The sequence below is a fragment of the Ovis canadensis genome, chromosome X (assembly GCF_042477335.2).
Source record: "Ovis canadensis isolate MfBH-ARS-UI-01 breed Bighorn chromosome X, ARS-UI_OviCan_v2, whole genome shotgun sequence".
Lineage (NCBI taxonomy): Eukaryota > Metazoa > Chordata > Mammalia > Artiodactyla > Bovidae > Ovis > Ovis canadensis.
In genome coordinates, this window is record NC_091727.1 from 128,049,246 (window position 1) to 128,069,473 (window position 20,228).

The 20,228-nt window shown below is 40.5% G+C and overlaps 1 protein-coding gene across 1 annotated transcript in view; it reads left to right on the forward strand.

Annotated features, from left to right (window-relative positions):
* The window catches only part of GUCY2F (guanylate cyclase 2F, retinal), a 97,992-nt gene that overhangs the window by 2,230 nt on the left and 75,534 nt on the right, over nt 1–20,228 (forward strand). The window contains exon 2 of the mRNA XM_070290954.1: nt 10,408–10,709. Coding sequence (XP_070147055.1) covers nt 10,408–10,709 — 302 coding nt within the window. The remainder of the gene's footprint in view (nt 1–10,407; nt 10,710–20,228) is intronic.

Consider the following 20,228-nt stretch of genomic DNA (forward strand, 5'->3'; position numbering starts at 1 on the left):
ACTGAGAGAAGTTAGGATTGAGTGCTCAGCACCCACAACTCTTTTGAGGCAGGGAGGTAACAAATACGCTTATTATTGCCCTGCTATTAGAGATTCGTTCCCTTAGGTCAATGGTTCTCACTCCAGTTGCACACTGGAAATACCTGGACATCTATTCAAAATGAGTAGAGCCAGAGTACCACCTCTGGATATCCTGATGTTCTGGTGGTTGAGGGCCCAGCAAAGATACTCTAAGTAGCTTCCCAGGTGCTTGCAAAATAAAGCTAGAGTCAAGAACCATTGCTTCAAGTTCATGAAAATGCAAATAAACTTTCCCCACTTTAAGTTACCAGGTATTTTTTCTTAATATGACTTTGTTTAATCAGATTGTTTTCTGTATAACAGTGTGGATCAGCTCACTAAGGGAATGAAAATTTTAAGATGGGGGTGAGAGAGTAGATGGGGGCAGAATGGAGGTGGGATCCAGGAAACCTAGAGAGGACGGTATGTGGTTATGGAGCAAAGGAAGACCCTGAATAGGGAGAGAAGCAACAGAAAGTGCAGTAAGGACTCAGAAAGACAAAGTGAGTGAAGACAAAGCTGTGCTTGCAAGGATTTTACCCTGGGTTTCTGACAAAACAGGCAGATTCAGATGAGGCATGCTGGGACCTCAGCAACATGAATCAGAATGTGGGTAGGTTGGGAGTGGATGCAGGGAACCTGAGCCATTGGTTGATCTGTGGTCTGAGTATGACCTCTGGCAGTTTGGTGTGCAGTAGCCAAGAGTGTGTGGTACTCACACTTGGCACAGCTAGTTGTTGGTATCTGAGGGCGACCTGAGTGGTGGGTGGGATATGGTAGAAGGATTTGCAGAAGAGGAGTGAGTTTTAAGGTAAACTTAGTGTCCACTTGATCATTGAGAGTAGTGCACCAGCCAATAGGAGCATGAGAAGCAGGATTCAGAGTATGAATGTAAATTGAGTATTGGGACTTTAGCCACGAAGCCTGAGGTTCAGGGCACATCTCTGGTCCCATCAGAGAATGGGAGATCTGGTGAGAAACTGAGTTGGAAGCTAATGAGTCTGATGGTGATTTAGTCACTAAGTCGTGTCTAACTCTTGCGACCCCATGGACTGTAGCCTGCCAGGTTCCTCTGTCCATGGGATTCTCTAGGCAAGAATACTGGAGTGGGTTGCCATTTTCATCTCCACGGGATCTTCCTGACCCGGGAGTCGAACCCGGGTCTCCTGCATTGCAGGCAGATTCTTTACTGACTGAGCTATGAGGGAAGCCCCAATGAGTATGGATTGGGCCAACAGAACAAGGGAGAACAGTTACAGTACACCAGATTCAGCACATCCTAGATAAAATCTCTGTTGACTTTAAAAAAAACACACACACACAGTGTGAGAGTTGCGAGTTAAGTTTTATCTGGGGCAATATGAGGACAGCAGCCTGGGCGACAGCACCTCAGCTATCTCTGAGAAACTGCTCCAAAGAGGCAGGGGGAAAGGACAATGTATATGTGATTTTGGTGAAGGAGGAGTACATGCAATCAAGCACATATTTTTTTGTAGAAAGTTTCTGCTGGTCTTGGGAAGCCTCTGCTAGTCTTGAGAAACAGCCATCACCGTGAATGATTTTAGTGCTTTTCTAGATATGAGATACAAGAATTGAGCTCATAAAGTTAGCTTCCTGAAAATATCAAACTATCTGAGGACCTGTCCTGCCAGTTTCCTGGAGCACAGAGTGCCTCATCTCTGCTCTCCACCCTGAACTCCTTCAAGGGGTGTTGAAGGTCAGCAGCTGGAGGGGCACATGATTCAATCCTTGTAGAGGTAGATGGCAAGCACCCATGACAAGTGCCAATTTGTGGTTGACATTTCTAACTGATTTTCTAGCACCTTTTGACTGGGACTAGAAATATGGTAATACTGTATATAGTATTTATACAGTATAGCATAATACTGTAATAGTATTCCTAGCTGTTAACTATCATAACTGAAAAAGCACTAAGGTTTTCGTGGTGACCTCAGCTGAGAAGGACTGAGCAAGGCAGGACCTGGCCTCTTCCTTATTCTGCTGGATATGAAGCTACTTCTTAACACTATGGAGCCCCAAACAAACCTTCAGGGTAGGACCTTTTGGGATGTACAAAATATAGTAGAAAGGGATCCTTTCCTTTGGAGAGGACTGGCAATGTTTGGAAGTAATGGAAATAGTTGGAAGACTGATTTCATCTGACCTGCTCACAATAACAGTGACCACAGCCCCACGGGACAGTGGCAGTGGTGGCGGCGGTGAGACGTAGTGGTGGGGAGGGAGGGTAGAGAAAGCTAGCTTATTACTGGCTGTTATGCCACTTCTCTTTCACATAAATTTATGTTTCTGGTGCTTATTGGGCTTCTGGGTGGCTCAGTTGTAAAGAATCTGCTTGCTAAGGCAGGAGACATGGGTTCAATCCCTGGGTTGGGAAGATCCCCTGGAGAAGGAAATGGCTGCCCACTCCAGTACTCTTGCCTGGAGAATCCCATGGACGGAGGAGCCTGGTGGGCTGCAGTCCACAGGGTTGCAAGGAGTCAGACGCAACTGAGTGACTAAACATGAGCATAAGCATGAGTGCTCACTGGCACCTTACTGGAGTCAGAAGGAGTGGCTTTCTTAGAAACCGGTCTAAATTGTGCTTAAACGAAAGCAAGACAATGATAAAATTTAATTGTAAAGATGATCATAATAATAATAATGGTTATGGGCTTTCGTAAGGGGAAACAGTGGGGGCGTTATTAGAGGCTGCCACTGAGACAATGAAAACTCTACAGTTTACAAGGTATTTGCATATAGATAATGTCATTTAATCCTCTGGGTTATCCAGGAGAAAGGTATTCTCTTTTAAGTTTTACAACACCTGTGGACCTCACATAACAAGTAGGTAGATACAGACATCACTAAAATCAAAGAATGGGGTAAATGAAGTCCTAGAGGAGTCGGTATTCCGTTTCTCCCAGATTGTCAGCTCGTTTCCTTTTATCTTTGTTTCCGAAAAAGTCATAAAGGAGAGATGTTGTTCAAAGACAAAGGCCTCAATTTATGGTCAGGGCTGCTGTGTGTGGTTATGGAAGTTGTGCCCTACACAAGGGGACCTAGCTGAGTGGACATAAGGGCCAAAATTCGTTCACTCTCCACTCCTTAAACCATGAGTCCTGTTGGAGGTTTTGATCCAGTGGCAGGAAAAAGCATCTCTCACAGGATGAGCACCTGTGGAATTGCAATTACCCAGAAGTTCTTTTGCTAATTCTCACAAAGACTAGCAGGAGGCCCCACTGAAAAGCTCTTTAGAGAACTTTTCAAATGGCTATTTCAATCCCTCCTCCCTTCTTCTCACCTTTTTGCCTATCAATGCTTGGCTGATTGTGAAATCCTTTCAATTTGGGTTTACCAGACTGTTGAACCATTTGGGGATTCCTTTAAATCCTTCCAAATTGGGAATGCTTAGTTACAATATGATGTTCAGTAACTAGGACACTGTCAGAATGTCCTTCTCTTGTTCTTCCAAAATCAGATACCTTATTACTACCTAATTGTCAGGGATCTGGCCAGCCTCTACTATCTGTTGAAGATTCTTGACATACACACACACACCAAAAAAAAAAAATAAATAAATAAATAAAAACACACACACACCAGTAATAATGACAACAATGATAAAAGCTAATATTTATTGAGTATTTATTATATGTTGGTCATTTTGCAAGGGTTTTATATGGACCATCTCATTCAATTTTTGCAACAGCCCTGTAAAGTAAGGCCAATTACTATTAAATGCACCTTATGGGTGAGACTTTGGAGTCTAAGAGAGGTTAAATACTTGCCCAATACCACGTAACTAGTGAGTGGACGAAGGCTGGTAAAGAATCTGCCTGCAATGCAGGAGACCCAGGTTTGATCCCTGGGTCAGAAAGATCCCCTGAAGAAGGGAATGGCTACCCACTCCAATATTCTTGCCTGGAGAATCCCATGGACAGAGGAGCCTGATGGGCTACAGTTCATGGGGTTGCAAAGAGTTGGACAGGACTTAGTGACTAGCACTTTCACTTTCATGGATGCAATTTGGAGGCTGCTGCTGCTGCTAAGTCGCTTCAGTCATGTCTGACTCTGTGTGACCCCATAGACAGAAGCCCACCAGGCTCCTCTGTCCCTGGGATTCTCCAGGCAAGAATACTGGAGTGGGTTGCCATTGCCTTCTCCAGGAATAGGGCCCTAGAATTTGCATTTCTAACCAGCTCAAGGTAGTGCTGATGCTGATGGTTTGGGGATCATACTTTGAGAATCACTGGTTTAATAAAAGACTTAAGCTCCACGGCCTCTTGTGTACTTGAGGAATGCCCCTAAGGCATACTCACTTGAGATCCTGTGTTCCATGGTGTATAATTCAGCCCTTCCATTTTTCCCTCTTAACTTTTGTGCCCACTGATGAAATTCTTTTAAGTGCCTCAAAGTGATAAACATTATCCCATTTTTCCTAAAGTAGTAATAGTGATAGTATAATACTATGACCAAGAACCTTAGTGTTGATAGGGAATTTGGTATAGTTAAATGTTAATCAATGTGAATGGTGAAAGGACAGCTTGCTCTCATGAATGGGTCCACTATCAGTGATGATATAATTATTGAAGACCCAGCCCAAGAGAAAAATCTATAAACATCTAGGCTTCCTGCATTTAAAAGCCCTCATTTGGGCTTCCTTGGTGGCTCAGTGGTAAAGAATCTGCCTTCCAATGCAGGAGACAAGGGTTTGATGCCTGGGTCAGGAAGATTCCCTGGAGAAGGAAATGGCAACCAACTCCAGTATTCTTGCCTGGAAAATCCAATGGACAGAGGAGCCTGGTGGCCTACAGTCCATGGGGCTCAAAAGAGTCGGACACAACTCTTGTGTGTGTCTGAACATACACACACACATACACAAATCTGCATAGCAGTTTAGGAAAAGTTGAAAAAAACATATGTTGCAAGATATGAATGAATATTAAAAATGTAAGCTGGGCAGTAACGTGAAGGCAGTAAAAGTACTGGTGATACCAGTTTTACTGGGTATGAAAAAGCATGATCTAATACAGACAGAATGGCCATTGAATGTAATATGTGTCTGACAGCATGCTAAGCTACTTGAACCAGTTCAACACTGGTGGCAGGTATGTAAGTGGTGGTCTCAGGACTTAAGGCTAAAAATGTGTGTGGCATCCTCAATTGATAGAAATAGCCATACATCATGTACTGTGGTGTTCTAAAAGTATGGTTTTGAGGGCATCCTGCACTGAATCATACTTTGGGGTGGTGGTTGGGAAACATGCAGATTCTAGTTATGTATCCATTTTATAGAGTGGGTGGGGGAGAGCTGAGAGGAGAATGGTGTGAATCTACTTCTATCAGGCTGTGGCCCCATGGGTATGAATCCTGGGGGAATGTGAGACCTGGGATAAATCACACTGGATACTCCCTTCCCACTCTGACTGCTTATTCTCTCCCATCTCCCTCAATATCCGTTAACATGAAATAGATTAAGATGAATGCTAGTGGTAGGAAATGTCACAAAAGGTTAAAATGAAAATCAAGGACAGTAGAACGGAGGGTTTCTGTGGATTGGGAGCAGTGTTGTAGGTTCAGTGTTCTAGGCTATTCACAGTGTGAATAGGACTTCTAAGAACTTCTTCAGCACTAGCTAGTGAAAACATTTTCATCTCACGAGGTGTGAGACTGGGCTCAGGTTCCTCCACCAAGCACTCTATAGCCAGGAATCTGGGAGAAATAAACTTTGCTTTTGGAGAAACACAGTTCCTATATCTCAAGGAAATATTAAATAGAGTATTTTAATATAGGAAGAGAAGTAGGAGTTGAGTGACTTGGGAATTAGCTTCTAGAGTTTCATGACATTTCCTGCTGCTGCACTGAAGGGTTTTGAGCACCCTGCCATGGTGGGTACCACAGTATGAAGACATAGCTGTTAGACAACTCAAGTGGGGCTCAGGTGGCTCAGAGAAAGTGCTAGTATCATATCCTGGTGAGATGGGATCTCAGGAGGATGTATTTTCTGGTCCTTGTTTAGGCAATAGAGTGGCTTGACAGTTAACAATCAGGACGGAAACTTACAGATTAATATTATTCAGTGATTACCTGTTGACCTAGACCTTGCCAAGGATTTAAGGTTTCTGTCTACTAATCCTTTCCTGACAACTTACAGGTAAAATCCCATTTTAATGAATGTCATTTTGAGATAATAAAGCTATTTAGTAAAATAATCATGTAGAACAGATGCATCCATAAATCCTTATTCACGAAGCACACAATCTATTAAATTAAGATGGTGTTGTTTGAATTCAGTATTTATGCTTTCTGTTTTAATCATGTTCAATAGCAAAGTCTTACCTTGCAAAAAATAGAGTATAATGTGATCATTCCCTCTTGAGTCTTCCATTTCATCATCTGTAAAATAATGAGGGAGTAAGAGGAGGTAGATGGTCTCAAAGAGTCTTTCCAGTCATAAAAATTCTGACTCTTTGCCTGAAATGACCTCCGTGTGGGCCAATGAAAGGAAAATTAAAAGTAGAGGTTCAGGTTGAGGGTAAGGTCTTGAGCATAGTTAATGGCACAAGCATTAAAGACAGGCATGTTAGTATCTACTTGCCCAGCAAATATCCCTTTGAATTGTCCCTCCATACTAACGATCTGAAATGCCCATGTCTCACATCTCAAGGAACCCACAAAAGATACCCAGTTCATAACTTCTCCTTCTGAAATTTTCAGATATTCATTGTATACTTGGTGCATAATTATGTACCAGGATACAGAAATAAATAAAATACAGGTTTTTTTTTTTTTTTTGCTTCAGGGAACTCATGGTTTCATAGTAGAGGCTGACATAATAAATAAGGGCAATACATCTTGTAAGTGCCATGATGGACGTCAGTTCAGTGTACAGTGGGGATCTAAACCAGTGTCATAAGTTGGTACCCTGGAAAAAAAAAAGTATGGCAGATGGAGACTTGTCTGCAGGAAGCTTATTGGGTGATTGCTTTCAAGGACAACGTCTGTGAAGGAGATACAGCAGTAGGGTTGGAAAGAGAGAAATTAAACTGTCATGCAGCCACAACAAAGGTCCCAGCCAGTCCCAGTGGGAACTCCGGAGCTGGGATGGCCTTTCAGAATTGTCCAGAATTAAGGAGTGTTGGCTTTTATGCCTCCATATTGACCAGTAACTGGGCACAGGCTGATGCAGAGAAAGGCATGTAGTGCTGTTGACTTAAAAAAGACAGTCACAACCTGAAAGTAGAGAGTTATTTTATTTGGTGGGAATGTTTAGGACTCCGAGCCTGGGAGACAGCATCTCAGTAGCCCTGACAAAACTGCTCAGAGGAGTTTGCAGGAGGGGAAGTCAGGCTATATACAAGTTTGCAACAAGGGGAGCAGGCAGTCTGATCATGAAAGATCAGGTATCAGGTGAAGGAATTTAGCGTTCTGTGTGTGGGAAGATGCAAGCCTCTGGGCTCGCTGAATTCACTCCTTTCATATGCACCGCAGCCTTCTGGGCCGTCCTGTTTCCTTGTTCACCTTGCTTCTTGCATTCTCCCAGCTCCTCAGCAATCACGGTTGGGGGCGGCAGCATCCGGTGGATTGCAGTTTTGGGAACCCTCACTCACATTTGGAGGCCAGAAATCGCTGATGGCTGTGACATTTCTTGCTGATTAATATGGCAAGAGATATTTTCATTTCACAGTGTGATAGTAATTGTTTAACAGCCAGTTTATGGGGGAGGAGGGAAAAGCCCTGATTTGTAGCATTTGCTGATTCCCATGGTTTTGTAATGCCCACCATGGCCAATTTCAAGCTACCAACATGACATTAACTAGCTCAGAAAATCCCTGAAAATATAACCATTGGCTCTTGTGAACCAGCATGAGCCAGCTCCAGTACACTACTGAGGGGACACAATTTTGGAAAAGGTGGTTCTCCTCACCTGAGGCTAGTTCCCAGGGAGGTATCAGTTATTATCTCCAAACATTCCCTAAAGCTAGGAGAAAGAATGTTTCATTACTGAAGGTTGCATCTGGCTGGCACACCACAGCACCCGGTACACATAGTGTACATTAAAATATTTGTTGTATTTTAACCAACACGAAGCACTTAGTTTTATATGTTTTCCATTCAGTGAAGTAATTTTAATATTCCTTTCCCAGGTGGCGCTAGTAGTCAAGAACCCGCCTGCCAATGCAGGTAGACATAACAGACCTCCGTTCAATCCCTGGGTCGGGAAGATCCCCTGGAGGAGGAAATGGCAACCCACTCCAGTATTCTTGCCTGGAGAATCCCATGGACAGAGGAGCCTGGCGGGCTACGTCCATAAGGTCACAAAGAGTCAGACACGACTGAAGCAGTAGACTTAGCTCAGCATGCATGCACAAGTGAATTAAATAAATTTTATCTCTCTTGGGTAACCTTGGTCTCATCAACTAATCTGTCTTTGTAGAAGAAAGATGCCAATACTAACCTACTTGCCAAAGATACTGTTGGAAGAACTGGCCAGCTACCCGAAGCACCTGACAAAACTCAGTTTTCCCCTTCAATGGATATGTGACTGTACTAACTTGACCACAGTGATTCGTATTTAATGGTGGAGCCAAATTTAGGGACCTCCGGACCTTCTGTCCTATTTTTTCTTCTAAATCCAATCATTGCCTTGTCAGACCTCCCTTTCACTCAATTTCCCCATTATACAATGTGTGATTATGAATCAGGGAGGTTGAATTCCTTGAGTGGCTCATGAACTAGCTCCCGAGATATCCCTAGAGTATTCAATGGAAAGTTTGTGCATCAGAATATATGTAGAACCTCTCAGGATAATAATATTGAAGGAGCTAAAGGTCATTTGAAAATTCAAGTTATGGTGTGTGTGTGTGTGGATGTGTGTGTTTGGTGTTTAAATCAACTTCATAACTTACTAGGTATGCCCTAAAAAATGAAGGATACTAGCTCTGCCTCAAAGAAGAAATTTTCTGGGGATACTTAACAACTGCAAAGAAGGTTTTTGAAAATAGAGGAAGCAATATGTAAATGCCCAACATCAGTCATTGAACATAGTTTAAGCATACTCAGTTCCTGAGATTAAAGTTTCCGTGTAAGCATGTATAATTAATATTTACCAATGGCAGTAGGGTCTTTGCCTTTCTTCGAGGAGCTCAGAGTACTTGCCAGGCATTATCTAATTAAACCACTCAATGTACCTGTGAAATGCATTGGAATCTACATTTTAAAGATGTGGGCGCTGAAGCACAAGTGAACTTAAACTAAACTCATTTAGCATGCCAAGGGCGAAATTGGATATAAGACTTTCAGTCTCATTATCTAGCTGCCATTCTTCAACCGTGGCCAATCCACTCTATTCTAGCATAGCCTTGCCAAACAACATAGTTTCATAATTCTAGGAAGAATTGGAGTGAATGCAGAGTAATTCCAATTATAAGGAAGTGGGATTTTCAAAAATTGAACAGATCACCTGTAATATTATTATAGCAGAGTATGAGTTAGTGCCATTCATTTTCTATAATGGCCTTGGTAAGTGTGGGAACACTTGGTCAACATCTGTTAGAATGTATGTTTGTAGGAGGTAGGCAATAAAAAGCAACAGTGCCTATGGGAAAATCTCCCATCTTCTTCTAGGTATCTTATTCTTAGGTAAACTAATAGTTACCATTTATTGAGGGCTTCCTGGTGGCTCAGCCACTAAAGAATCTGCTTGCAATCAGGAGACTCCATTTCGATCCTTGGGCTGGGAAGATCCCCTGGAGAAGGGAATGGCTACCCACTCCAGTATTCTTGCCTGGAGAATTCCTGTGGACAGAGGAGCCTGGTTGGCTACAATCCATGGGATCGCAAAGAGTTGGACATGACTCAGAGACTAACACACACAAACACCATTTATTGAGCACTGTGTGTTAAGCCCATTATATGGATTCCTCCTTCAGTCATCACTATCATCCCCTGAAGTAAATATTTTGGCAGAGAGAGGTTAAGTAACTTACCTAAGGGTGGGCATAGAGCTAGTAAGTGGTGACATTAGGATATAAACCTAGGTCTTCCAACTCCAAAGCCTTTCATTATGCTACCTCCCACTTTGTATCTTTGTTCTTATTCCCATCTAGTGTTAGACACTGCAGCCTGTAGACATATCTGATTTTTCCCTATTGCTTAATCAGAGTCCCTGAAAAGACCTCAGCCTCAGCTCAAGGTTTCAACATCTTGCTCATCTTGAAGACATAAGATAGATATCATTTACAAATTGGTTATAGTACATTTATTTGTTTCTCCCAATCTGTAGTGTTTAGTTCTGTATCTTACTAACATATTGCCGCCATAACCTCCCTGCTTTGTTGGTTTCAGTAATCATCATGTGTATGCATTCGACTTTGATTGGGGGAGAGACTCAGACGCATCTCTTGGAATGGGCTCATGATCTGCAAATGACTGATGGCACCTATGTCTTTGTTCCCTATGACACCCTGCTCTACAGTTTACCTTATAAGCATACCCCCTACCAGGTTCTAAGGAACAACCCAAAACTCCGGGAAGCCTATGATGCTGTGTTGACCATCACAGTAGAGTCCCAAGAAAAGACCTTCTATCAAGCCTTTGCGGAGGCAGCAGCTAGAGGTGAAGTTCCTGAGAAGCTGGAGTCAGATCAAGTAAGTGCAGATTCACAAATTAATCATGATCAGAAAAACTCAAACATCAGGAAGGTAAATATTTTTCCTATCAAGTGCTTCTATTCCTGAGGAAACGCAGTCAATAACAGGCAACTGCACACAAGTTAAAAACACCTTTTGTTTGCAAAAAACTTTTGTAAAACAAAGACACATTATTGGAGTTTTTATTTTTATTTTTTTTTTCTTCAAGCTACCCACAATGACAGCATACAACCATGACAAAGAAACAAAATGTGTTTAAGAATAGGGACACAAAACTTTAATATATACTATGCTAAAATACATATTTTATATACATACATATATATATATATATACACATACATATAAGTGCTGTTCAAAGGAGCCTAGTAAAAATGAATCCTATTTCTGGCCCAAGTTCTGATGAATTCAACAATAAGAGCTGGTATGTAAGAAGATACTGGCTTTATTATTGATAAAGCTGGTATTGGGGAATACAGCTTCTGTCTATGTGCATTTGAGTTTCCCACTATTGAATCTGAAGATTGATCAGCCTTCTCCATCTAGTAACCAGCATTCAGTTCAGTTTGGTCAGTTCAGTCGCTCAGTCGTGTCCGACTCCAGACCCCTATATTCCTGCCCCATGAGGGCATGCCTTTCATTTAAATGTGTAACCTAGAAGAGCATAGTGGAGTATGTACTCCATATAGGGAGCTCACTCCTAAGAGAAAGAAGTTAGGATGGCCTGGGATATACATGTTTAATTCTCTTTCCAAATGGACCAGTCAAAGTCACTCCTCCTTTGTGGGAAGGAATGAGTAAGGTGGTGAAGAAGTTAGGTGTTTTTTGTTTTTTTGTTTTTTTTTGCTAGTAGGGCTGTCTGTATATGAAAGGAATCTTTGGGAATGGGGAAGAATTCCTCCCTAACAATATATAAGAAATAATATATAGATATATATGTGTAGATGAGTATATGTAAAAAAATATTGCAGATTCAAATCACAGCCAGAGGGACTAGAAAAAATAGTGGAGACGGGAAGAAAGCAGAGAAATGAATGGACAAAAACAAAATGGATCAAAAAATGGATACAAGACGAAAACAAAGAGGGAGAAATAAAAAGAAGACAAGGAATATGAGAGGAAGATGGGGAGGCCAAAGATAGTTACATGAGAAAAAATACAGAGGGAGTTTTTGTTTGTAGGTTAGAGGCCAGACATAGAAGGCACTCATTTTTAGAAGTATTTAGCTGCTAAGTCACTTCACTTGTGTCCGACTCTGTGTGACCCCATAGACGGCAGCCCACCAGGCTCCCCTGTCCCTGGGATTCTCCAGGCAAGAACACTGGAGTGGGTTGCCATTTCCTTCTCCACTGCATGAAAGTGAAAAGTGAAAGTGAAGTCACTCAGTCATGTCCGACTCTTCTCGACCCCATGGACTGCAGCCTACCAGGCTTCTGCGCCCATGGGATTTCCCAGGCAGGAGTACTGGAGTGGGGTGCCATTGCCTTCTCCAAGAAGTGTTTAGAGTGGCACATAAATAAGTTGAAAAGTTCTAGCATTTGCTAGCATATTGTATTAGTTATAATGTTCTGGCTATAACTAACAGAGAGCTCAACACAAAATAACCCAAGTAATTTTTTTTTTTTTTTAAGATATGGGGACTTTAGGGTCAGTTAATTCAGCTGTTCAATGACATTATCAGTGAACCAGGTTATTTTCACTTTTTTACTTTACAACCATAGCATGCTGGCTTGCCCTCATAATCTGGTTACTCTCCTGGTCCCAAGATGACTGCTACAGTTCCGGACAGCACATCCAAGTGGAACTGTCTACAACACAGTGAGAAATGTCCCTTTCTTGTGTCTCTTTTTAAAAGTGAGGAAATCTTGCCAAGAATCTCTTCAAGCAGACTTCTCCCCACACTTTCCTGATCAGTCATGTCCCATACTCATGCTAAATTAAATAATTTAGAAAGAAGAATGAGACCATTGTGACTGATCCTATGGTTGCTGGAAAAGTATGCACAATTAAAATTGTGATTCCATTAGCAAGGAAGAAGGCTGTCCTGTAGGCAATTGATTGTGCCTAACACATCCTCCATGATCTTCTCTTTTGTGTATATTATTTATTCCTTTATTCTGTGCATTGCCTTTCTATCTGAATAAATGATTCAGGTCAAGCTTAGATTTTCTTATCTCTTTCTGTCCTGAGTATTGATAGCAAAGATTTTGCTGATTCTTGTTCTAATAAAAAAAGTAACTAGCATAGATATTAACAGTTTTGGATTTGAACTTTATTGCCACTGATATGTTTATAATAAATATTTTCTTTTAGGAGACACACGTATATTTATTAAAAACAATTCATTGATTTGGTCAAGAGTGGCAAGAATCCTGCAGATTGCCAAGAATGGTTGCTCAAACCAGTTGTTTGGTGTATTCACAGGCGAGCAACCAGATGGTGAATTTTTGTACTTTTTATCCAATGATATGGTATCATATAGATACAAGACTAAATCATTTTTTTTACTTTAATCACAGGATTGAGGGAAATATAAAGAAGTGTGTGTGTGTGTGTGTGTGTACACGCACATGGTGTGTGTATCTGTGTGTGTAATATGTGTATGTGAGCAGATATTTTGATACAAAAATTTCAGACCTTTTACTCTTAGTAGTTGATCCAGTCTCTTTGAGCTGTGGAAAACATAAGGTAATTAAGGTAAAAAAAGACACCATTAGTTTGGTTGCTAGGCAGCCTGTACTCTGCTTTAGACAAGGAAATAGAGCGAAAACAAAGACTCTAAAGCTTATATATAAAGAAAGCTTGTTTAGATGCATTTCTGCCCCCACTTTGCAGGTGCCTTGGCTTTACCTTCATAACCAAAGAGTGGTAGAAGTGTAAGATAATTATTTTTGCATCTCTGATAAACAAAAACCCCTTTTCCCTTAAATTACCTTGCTAAAAGGTATTTTTAAAGGCAGCTAGTATAGCAGAATGGAGAAGGCAATGGTACCTCACTCCAGTACTCTTGCCTAGAAAATCCCATGGACAGAGGAGCCTGGAAGGCTGCAGTCCATGGGGTCGCTGAGAGTCGGACACGACTGACCGACTTCACTTTCACTTTTCACTTTCATGCATTGGAGAAGGAAATGGCAACCCACTCCAGTGTTCTTTCCTGGAGAATCCCAGGGACGGGGGAGCCTGGTGGGCTGCCTTCTATGGGGTCGCACAGAGTCGAACACGACTGAAGTGACTTAGCAGCAGTATAGCAGAAAGAGCGTATGGTAAAGAGTTAGACAAACTTGGTTTAAATCTCAGCTTTTCCTTTTGCTAGCTGTCTACCCTTGGGCAAATTACTTAGATTTTTGCGTCTTTTAATTTTACCATCTGTAAAGTGGGTTAGTAATCTACAGCTTTTAGGATTGTCGGGAAGATTAAACAAAGCAATATAGGTGAAGTGACTAGTAGAGTGCTTGACTTACAGCTACTTCCTTTTCGCCTTTTGATTTTGGTTAATGACCTTATTGGTTGATGATGACCTAGCCTCTAAGTGACAGTCTGACCTCAGCTTCCTACTCTCTTGAAGTTTTATGATTATTGGCAAAGAATTGCTCAATAGTCCCTTTGCTTACCCCTGGACTCCTGTTTTTTTTTTTTTTTCTTGTTCAGTCAACAGATCAACAGCTATTTATTAAGCACATACCATGTGCCATGCACTATGCTGAACTTCAGATAAAAGAGTAAACAAGACAGGATTTTTGTCAGTAGAATTGGAGCCAGTTCATAAAAGCCAGTTGTGTGCCTCTTTTCCCACCACTGTGTTCAGTGGCATCATATTGGTAGATTGAATCAAGTGTTGAGAATATTTATGCCACATAAATTGATAACTGCTACAAATAAGAGGTAAATGCTACAAATAAGAGGTTTTACCCTTCTCTTAGAGCTATTGCTAATATTTACTAGCACATTAATTGTTCCCAATCTTATGGGGCCTAAATTCTAATGAAAGAGAGATTGTAAATGAGTAAATAAACATATGAGAAAGATGGCTATAATTTTCCCTTGCCTAATAACTTCCAGTGGAGTTGAAAATTCTGAATATAGAAGCTATATTGCTTGTAGCAATGGTTTGCATCCTTTTAGTTTATACAATTGCGTCTTCAAAAAATTAAAAACAAAATTATCAAAGCAATGCATGCACATAGTTTTAAAAGTCAAGAAATACTAGAATGTTTTGTATCAACAAGGCAGTCCCTAGGCCTTCCTCCCACTCTTCATCAGAAACAACCACTTTCATGTCTTTTAGTTCTCTATTGTGGTATTTATATTTCTAAATATCATACTGCTACTGATTTCTTGATTACTCCACCTTGGATATTATTTGCTCATTTCCTATTATAGTTAAAGATTGTTAGCTCTTATATACTTTCTTACCCTCCTTCAGACTCTCAATACAACTATGTCACACCTTTTAGTTAAATTCATATTTTATGTTTTTAATATTTTACCTGTCTAAATATCACTCATATATAATCCATGTGGTATACTATAGTAAGAATTCATTTCAGTTATAACTTTTGATTTTTACTGGAGTTAATAATTGCTTTATTTTTATTTTTTTCCTTAATTTGGATTTCCAAGTCGTTCTGCACTGTCTGATAAAACTATAGAATCCTTTCAAAACAATTTTATACATGGCAAAGTCTGTTAAATCCCTTATCAATTTCATTTGTTTTTCCCGAGGCTCTCTGTCCTCCTATTCCAATATAAACTTGTTGCTCCCTAAGGTGGCTGTACAACTACTATGATAGGATCTTCCTTTTTGCCACTCTGAAAATTCCTTGTTCTCTTTCTTCTGTGTTGGATTCACTCTTCATGACTCTAATGATTCCCGTTTTCTTGTTTATGGTCTCATTTTGGTGGAGCACATCCTTTAGCAGATTATGAGAAAGATACACAGGAGTTAAACTTTCAAAATTTTACACTGTGAACTTTTGTTCTAGCTTCACTATTGATTGATAGTTTGACTAAGCTTGTCATCAATATAGGTTGGCTTCCCAGGTGATGCTAGTGTAAAGAATCTACCTGCCAATTCAGGAGACTTAAGAGACACGGGTTTAATCACTGGGATGGGAAGATCCCTTGGAGGTAACCCACTCCAGTATTCTTGCCTGGAGAACCCCCATGAACAGAGGGGCCTAGTGGGCTACAGTCCATAGAGTTGCAAAGAGTCAGACACAACTGAAGTGACTTAGCACAGCATGGCATAAGTATAGATTAAAAATTATTTTCTATTAGCACTCTGAAGACACGGCACTTTGTCTTATTTCCATCATTGGTGTTGAGAACTCTAGTGTCATTCTTATTCCTGATCCTTTGATGCAATGTGTTTTCACTCCTCCTTATCTTCCCTGGAAACTTTTAAGGTTATCTCTTTATTCCCTATGTAATGAAATTTCATGATTATGCCTGGATTTTTGACATGTATTGTGCTGTACATTTGGTAGGGCCTTTCAATTTAGAAATTCTTTCTGCCTAGAAAATTTTCTTTCTTTCTTTCTTTTTTTTGGATAATTTCTTCAACAACTTTGTCTTTGTACTTTCTGGAAATACCACTAATTGATATAAGATTGCCTGGGTTGATTTTTTGGAGGGGGGTTGAATTTTTAACTTGTTTTCTTAGTTCCCTTGTATCACTCATATCTTTGTTTTTAGTGTTTTTTCCTGAAAGAGTTCTTCAGTTTTGTGTTCTGACTCTTTTACTGATTAAATTTTTTTGCTATCATGTTTTTAATTCCCAAGAATTAATTCTTGTTTGATTCTATTTTGTTATAGCATCCTGCTTTTGTTTCAAGAATATATAATTTTCTCTTATTTCTCTGAAGATACTCATAGTTTCTTTGAAGTTTTCCTTTGCTCTTTGTGTCTCCCTCAGTTCCTAATTTTTCATGCTTCTTTGTTTTGGTCTCTCTATTTAATCTTGGAAGCTTTCCTTAAGTGATGATCCTGGCTGTCTGGTCATATTTAACAATGAAGCTTTAAAAGAAGGATTTGAAGGTTTATGTCCATGGTGGGCATGTTGACCTGTAGGTTTCAGTATCAGGGAATTGACTTGCCAGCTGTTTTTTTGTGTGCATGTCAATATCTGTAGATCTTGCCTCTTGGGCTAGTCATTTTCTTCAGAGAAGAATGCTTCTATCTCCTTCCTGGGAGCTGTAATCCTGGTTGTCACTATTCTAGGAGCCATGCTGGGAGAAGTAGACTGGGATTTTCATCATTAAATATGAACACTTTAGCTTCATCATTCATTTTTCTATGGCTCACCTCATTTTCACTGTCGTTTGGGTCAAGTGTTCCAGCTCTGGAGCTGCTCTGAATCAGTTTAACCTGTTTCCTGCAGGGATTTGGCTCTCCTTGGTACAGGTAGATGGCAGAAATCTAACTGTTCTGTACACACACATTCAAAGCTACCCCTCTTTTAGTGCTCTGCCTAACCCCCACTTCTGTGCATAGCGCCTCTAACTCCTAAGCCTTCCAGGATTCACAGGGGCAGATCTCCTTGTTGCTTACCAATATTCCCCTCTTCAGGTACTTAAATTTAATCACCCTCCACTCTGCTAAATCAGTTACCACTCCTGTAGCAGGTTTCTATCTTCATATTCTGTGGTTCAAGATTATAGATGTCTCCTAATACCATTAGATGTGGAAGTTTACTGTTTCTGCTTCTTGTTCTCCTTGGTGTTTGGGAGTGATGTTTGAGAAGGGGAAGAGAGAGAAGAAAAAAATTTGATTTTTCTGTCTTTAATAAGGAAGCCATGAAAGGAAAAAGAGAAGTTACAGAAGGTATACATGATACTCTTTTATTGGTGAGTTTACCATCCATTAATTAATTTAGCATGTATTTATTAAGCTCACTTGTAACATGGTAAGTAAGAGCATGGGCTCTGAGGGCAGAGTACTGCAAATTTACTTAAGCTCACTGTATCTTCACTGATTTTAAATTGGGAATAATAACAGTACCTACCTCATACAATTGTTGTGAAGAGTAAATGAGTTAATACACATAAAAGAGTTTGCCTGGCACCTAATGACTCCTCAATAAATGTTTTGTTATTATTAATGTTGTTATTTTTATTATGATGATGGCCTAGGCATTCTGCAGGTAATGTAATGGAAAGCAAAATAGAAACAAGATCTTTCCCCCAATAAGGTGAACAGGTTTACCATTTCAGGATGCTAAGGACACTGGGTCTAAAACTGGGACTGTTTTATTTATTGGTGATGAATTCAAGACTGGAACAAGGATCTTGAATACTAACTTCTAGGATGATATTACCAGAGCCCTATGCTCCTCTTCTGAAATGCAAACAATAGCAGCTATCATGTAGTCCATGCTTATTTTGTACCAGGTAATTTACATACATGGTCTCATTGAATCCTCAGTCCAAGCCTACAAATTAGGTATTATCAAGTGTATGGGGTGGCAATGAGTTGGACACGACTGAGCGAGTAAACTGATTGAACTCCATATTATGGGTGATGCAGCTGAGGCTCAAGGTAACTTGTCCACTGTCATACAGCTGGCAAGAGGCAGAGCTAGGATTCCAACCCAAGTCTCATACCAGAAGTACCAGAACCTGACTATTCAACCACACAGTAGCCTTTTAAAAAATTAGATCATTTCCCATGTCTAGTACTTTACTCAAAGTAACATTACTAAGTGACTAATACTTTGATTTGAATGGATTTATTGGATCATTTGGGGCTCCCTTGGTGGCTCAGTGGTAAAGAATCTGCCTGCAGTGCAGGAGACGCAGGAGACATGGGTTTGATCAATGGGTTGGGAAGACCCCCTGGAGGAGGAAATGGCAATCCACTCTTGATTCTTGCTGGGAAAATCCCATGAACAGTGGAGCCTGGTGGGGTCGCAGTCCATGGGGTCGATGGAGTTGGTCAAGACTGAGCACACACACACACAGACACAGACACATTGGATTGTTTTCCTCTAATAGAGGAGGTGATAGGACATTATGGCAACCTGTGAAAAGAGAAAAATAAATCTGAATGGAGAGATTAGGGGGTGGGATATCAGTGACAAACGTTCTAACTTGGTCTCAGCATGACTGGACAAGGATTATACTTTGTACCTTTATATGTTGGCATAAAAAGACTTCTGAAATAAGGTTTTAGTTCTTGCCTCCTTCACTTTCATTGTATTCCCAATCCTCGTTTTCAGTGAAATTCTATTGGCTACAAATGCATGTTGCTAGAACACATATTTTGAATATTTTTTCCAAATGTGACCTTATTTGGCTAAGCAAAAGAAGTCCTCTGGATTTCTCAGCAAGCCTGGGGGACCTGAAGCTCCTACACATATTGTTTTCCATTGCTATAGATATGGGTGGTTAGCAGAGGGCTGCTAGGCTGATGGGGATGTGGTTAAGACTAGAGCTTTCCAGGATGGGGCCTACCAGACAGGTTGTCTGAAAAGGTTGCCTGCCACTCGTAGTGGCTACAATTGTCTTTGTGCTTTATTCTATATAAAATAAGAGTGTGATGTTCATGAGTATCATGCCAAACAGATTAGGCTATTAGCCATTTCTTGGCTAAGTTCAGGAAATTCATTATTTGAGGTACCACCTTTAATAACAAGAATTAAGTTACCTTTTGGTTTCTTGATCTCTGTATGTACCTGACTTTTTGTTCAAAGGTAATGTTGCTATTTTGTCCTTCAAATGGTGCTTTCCAAGCCAGGTATATATATATATATATATATATATATATATATATATATTTTAATGTACTTCCAAAGTCAAAATTCTTTTGAAGTGTTTCGTGTCTTTTAAGCACAGTAAATCTGAACTGATAATAGTCAACTTAATGACAGCAAGAATCATTACACTGAACAAATTCAAATATCACTGCTCCTGACCCAGACCTTGATTTCCTGGACACAAGCTCCAGAAGGCCTAGGGTAGCTAAAATCATTGAAAGTCACTCAGTCGTGTCCAAGTCTTTGCGACCCCATGGACTATATACATTCCATGGAATTCTCTAGGCCAGAATATTGGAGTGGGTAGCCTTTCCATTCTCCAGGGGATCTTCCCAACCTGGGGATCGAACCCAGGTCTCCTGCATTGCAGGCAGATTACCAGCTGAGCCACAAGGGAAGACCAAAATCTCTGAGTAACAAGGAAAGATTAAATCTCAATTATCATTCATTTATTCACAGTTCACTCATTCTGATTCAGGTCTATACAGTAGTCAAAACCAATAGGCTGAGTGGTGTCACCATTCTGATCTGTGATATAACAAGGTCATCTGCCTGACAGTAGGTCCTGCTAATCCTGTCTTGCTTCTTTGGAACTATAGTCAGAAGCCAACACAGAGGGTTGTAAAGAGTGTTCTTACTTCCCTTGTCCCATCCTCTACTTCTTCTTTTCCTCATTATGTGCAACAGCTGCAACTACAGAGCTTTTGCTACTAATGCTATCAGAGTATGCCTTTGGCTTATGGGAAGGGGCAGTTACCATTGTT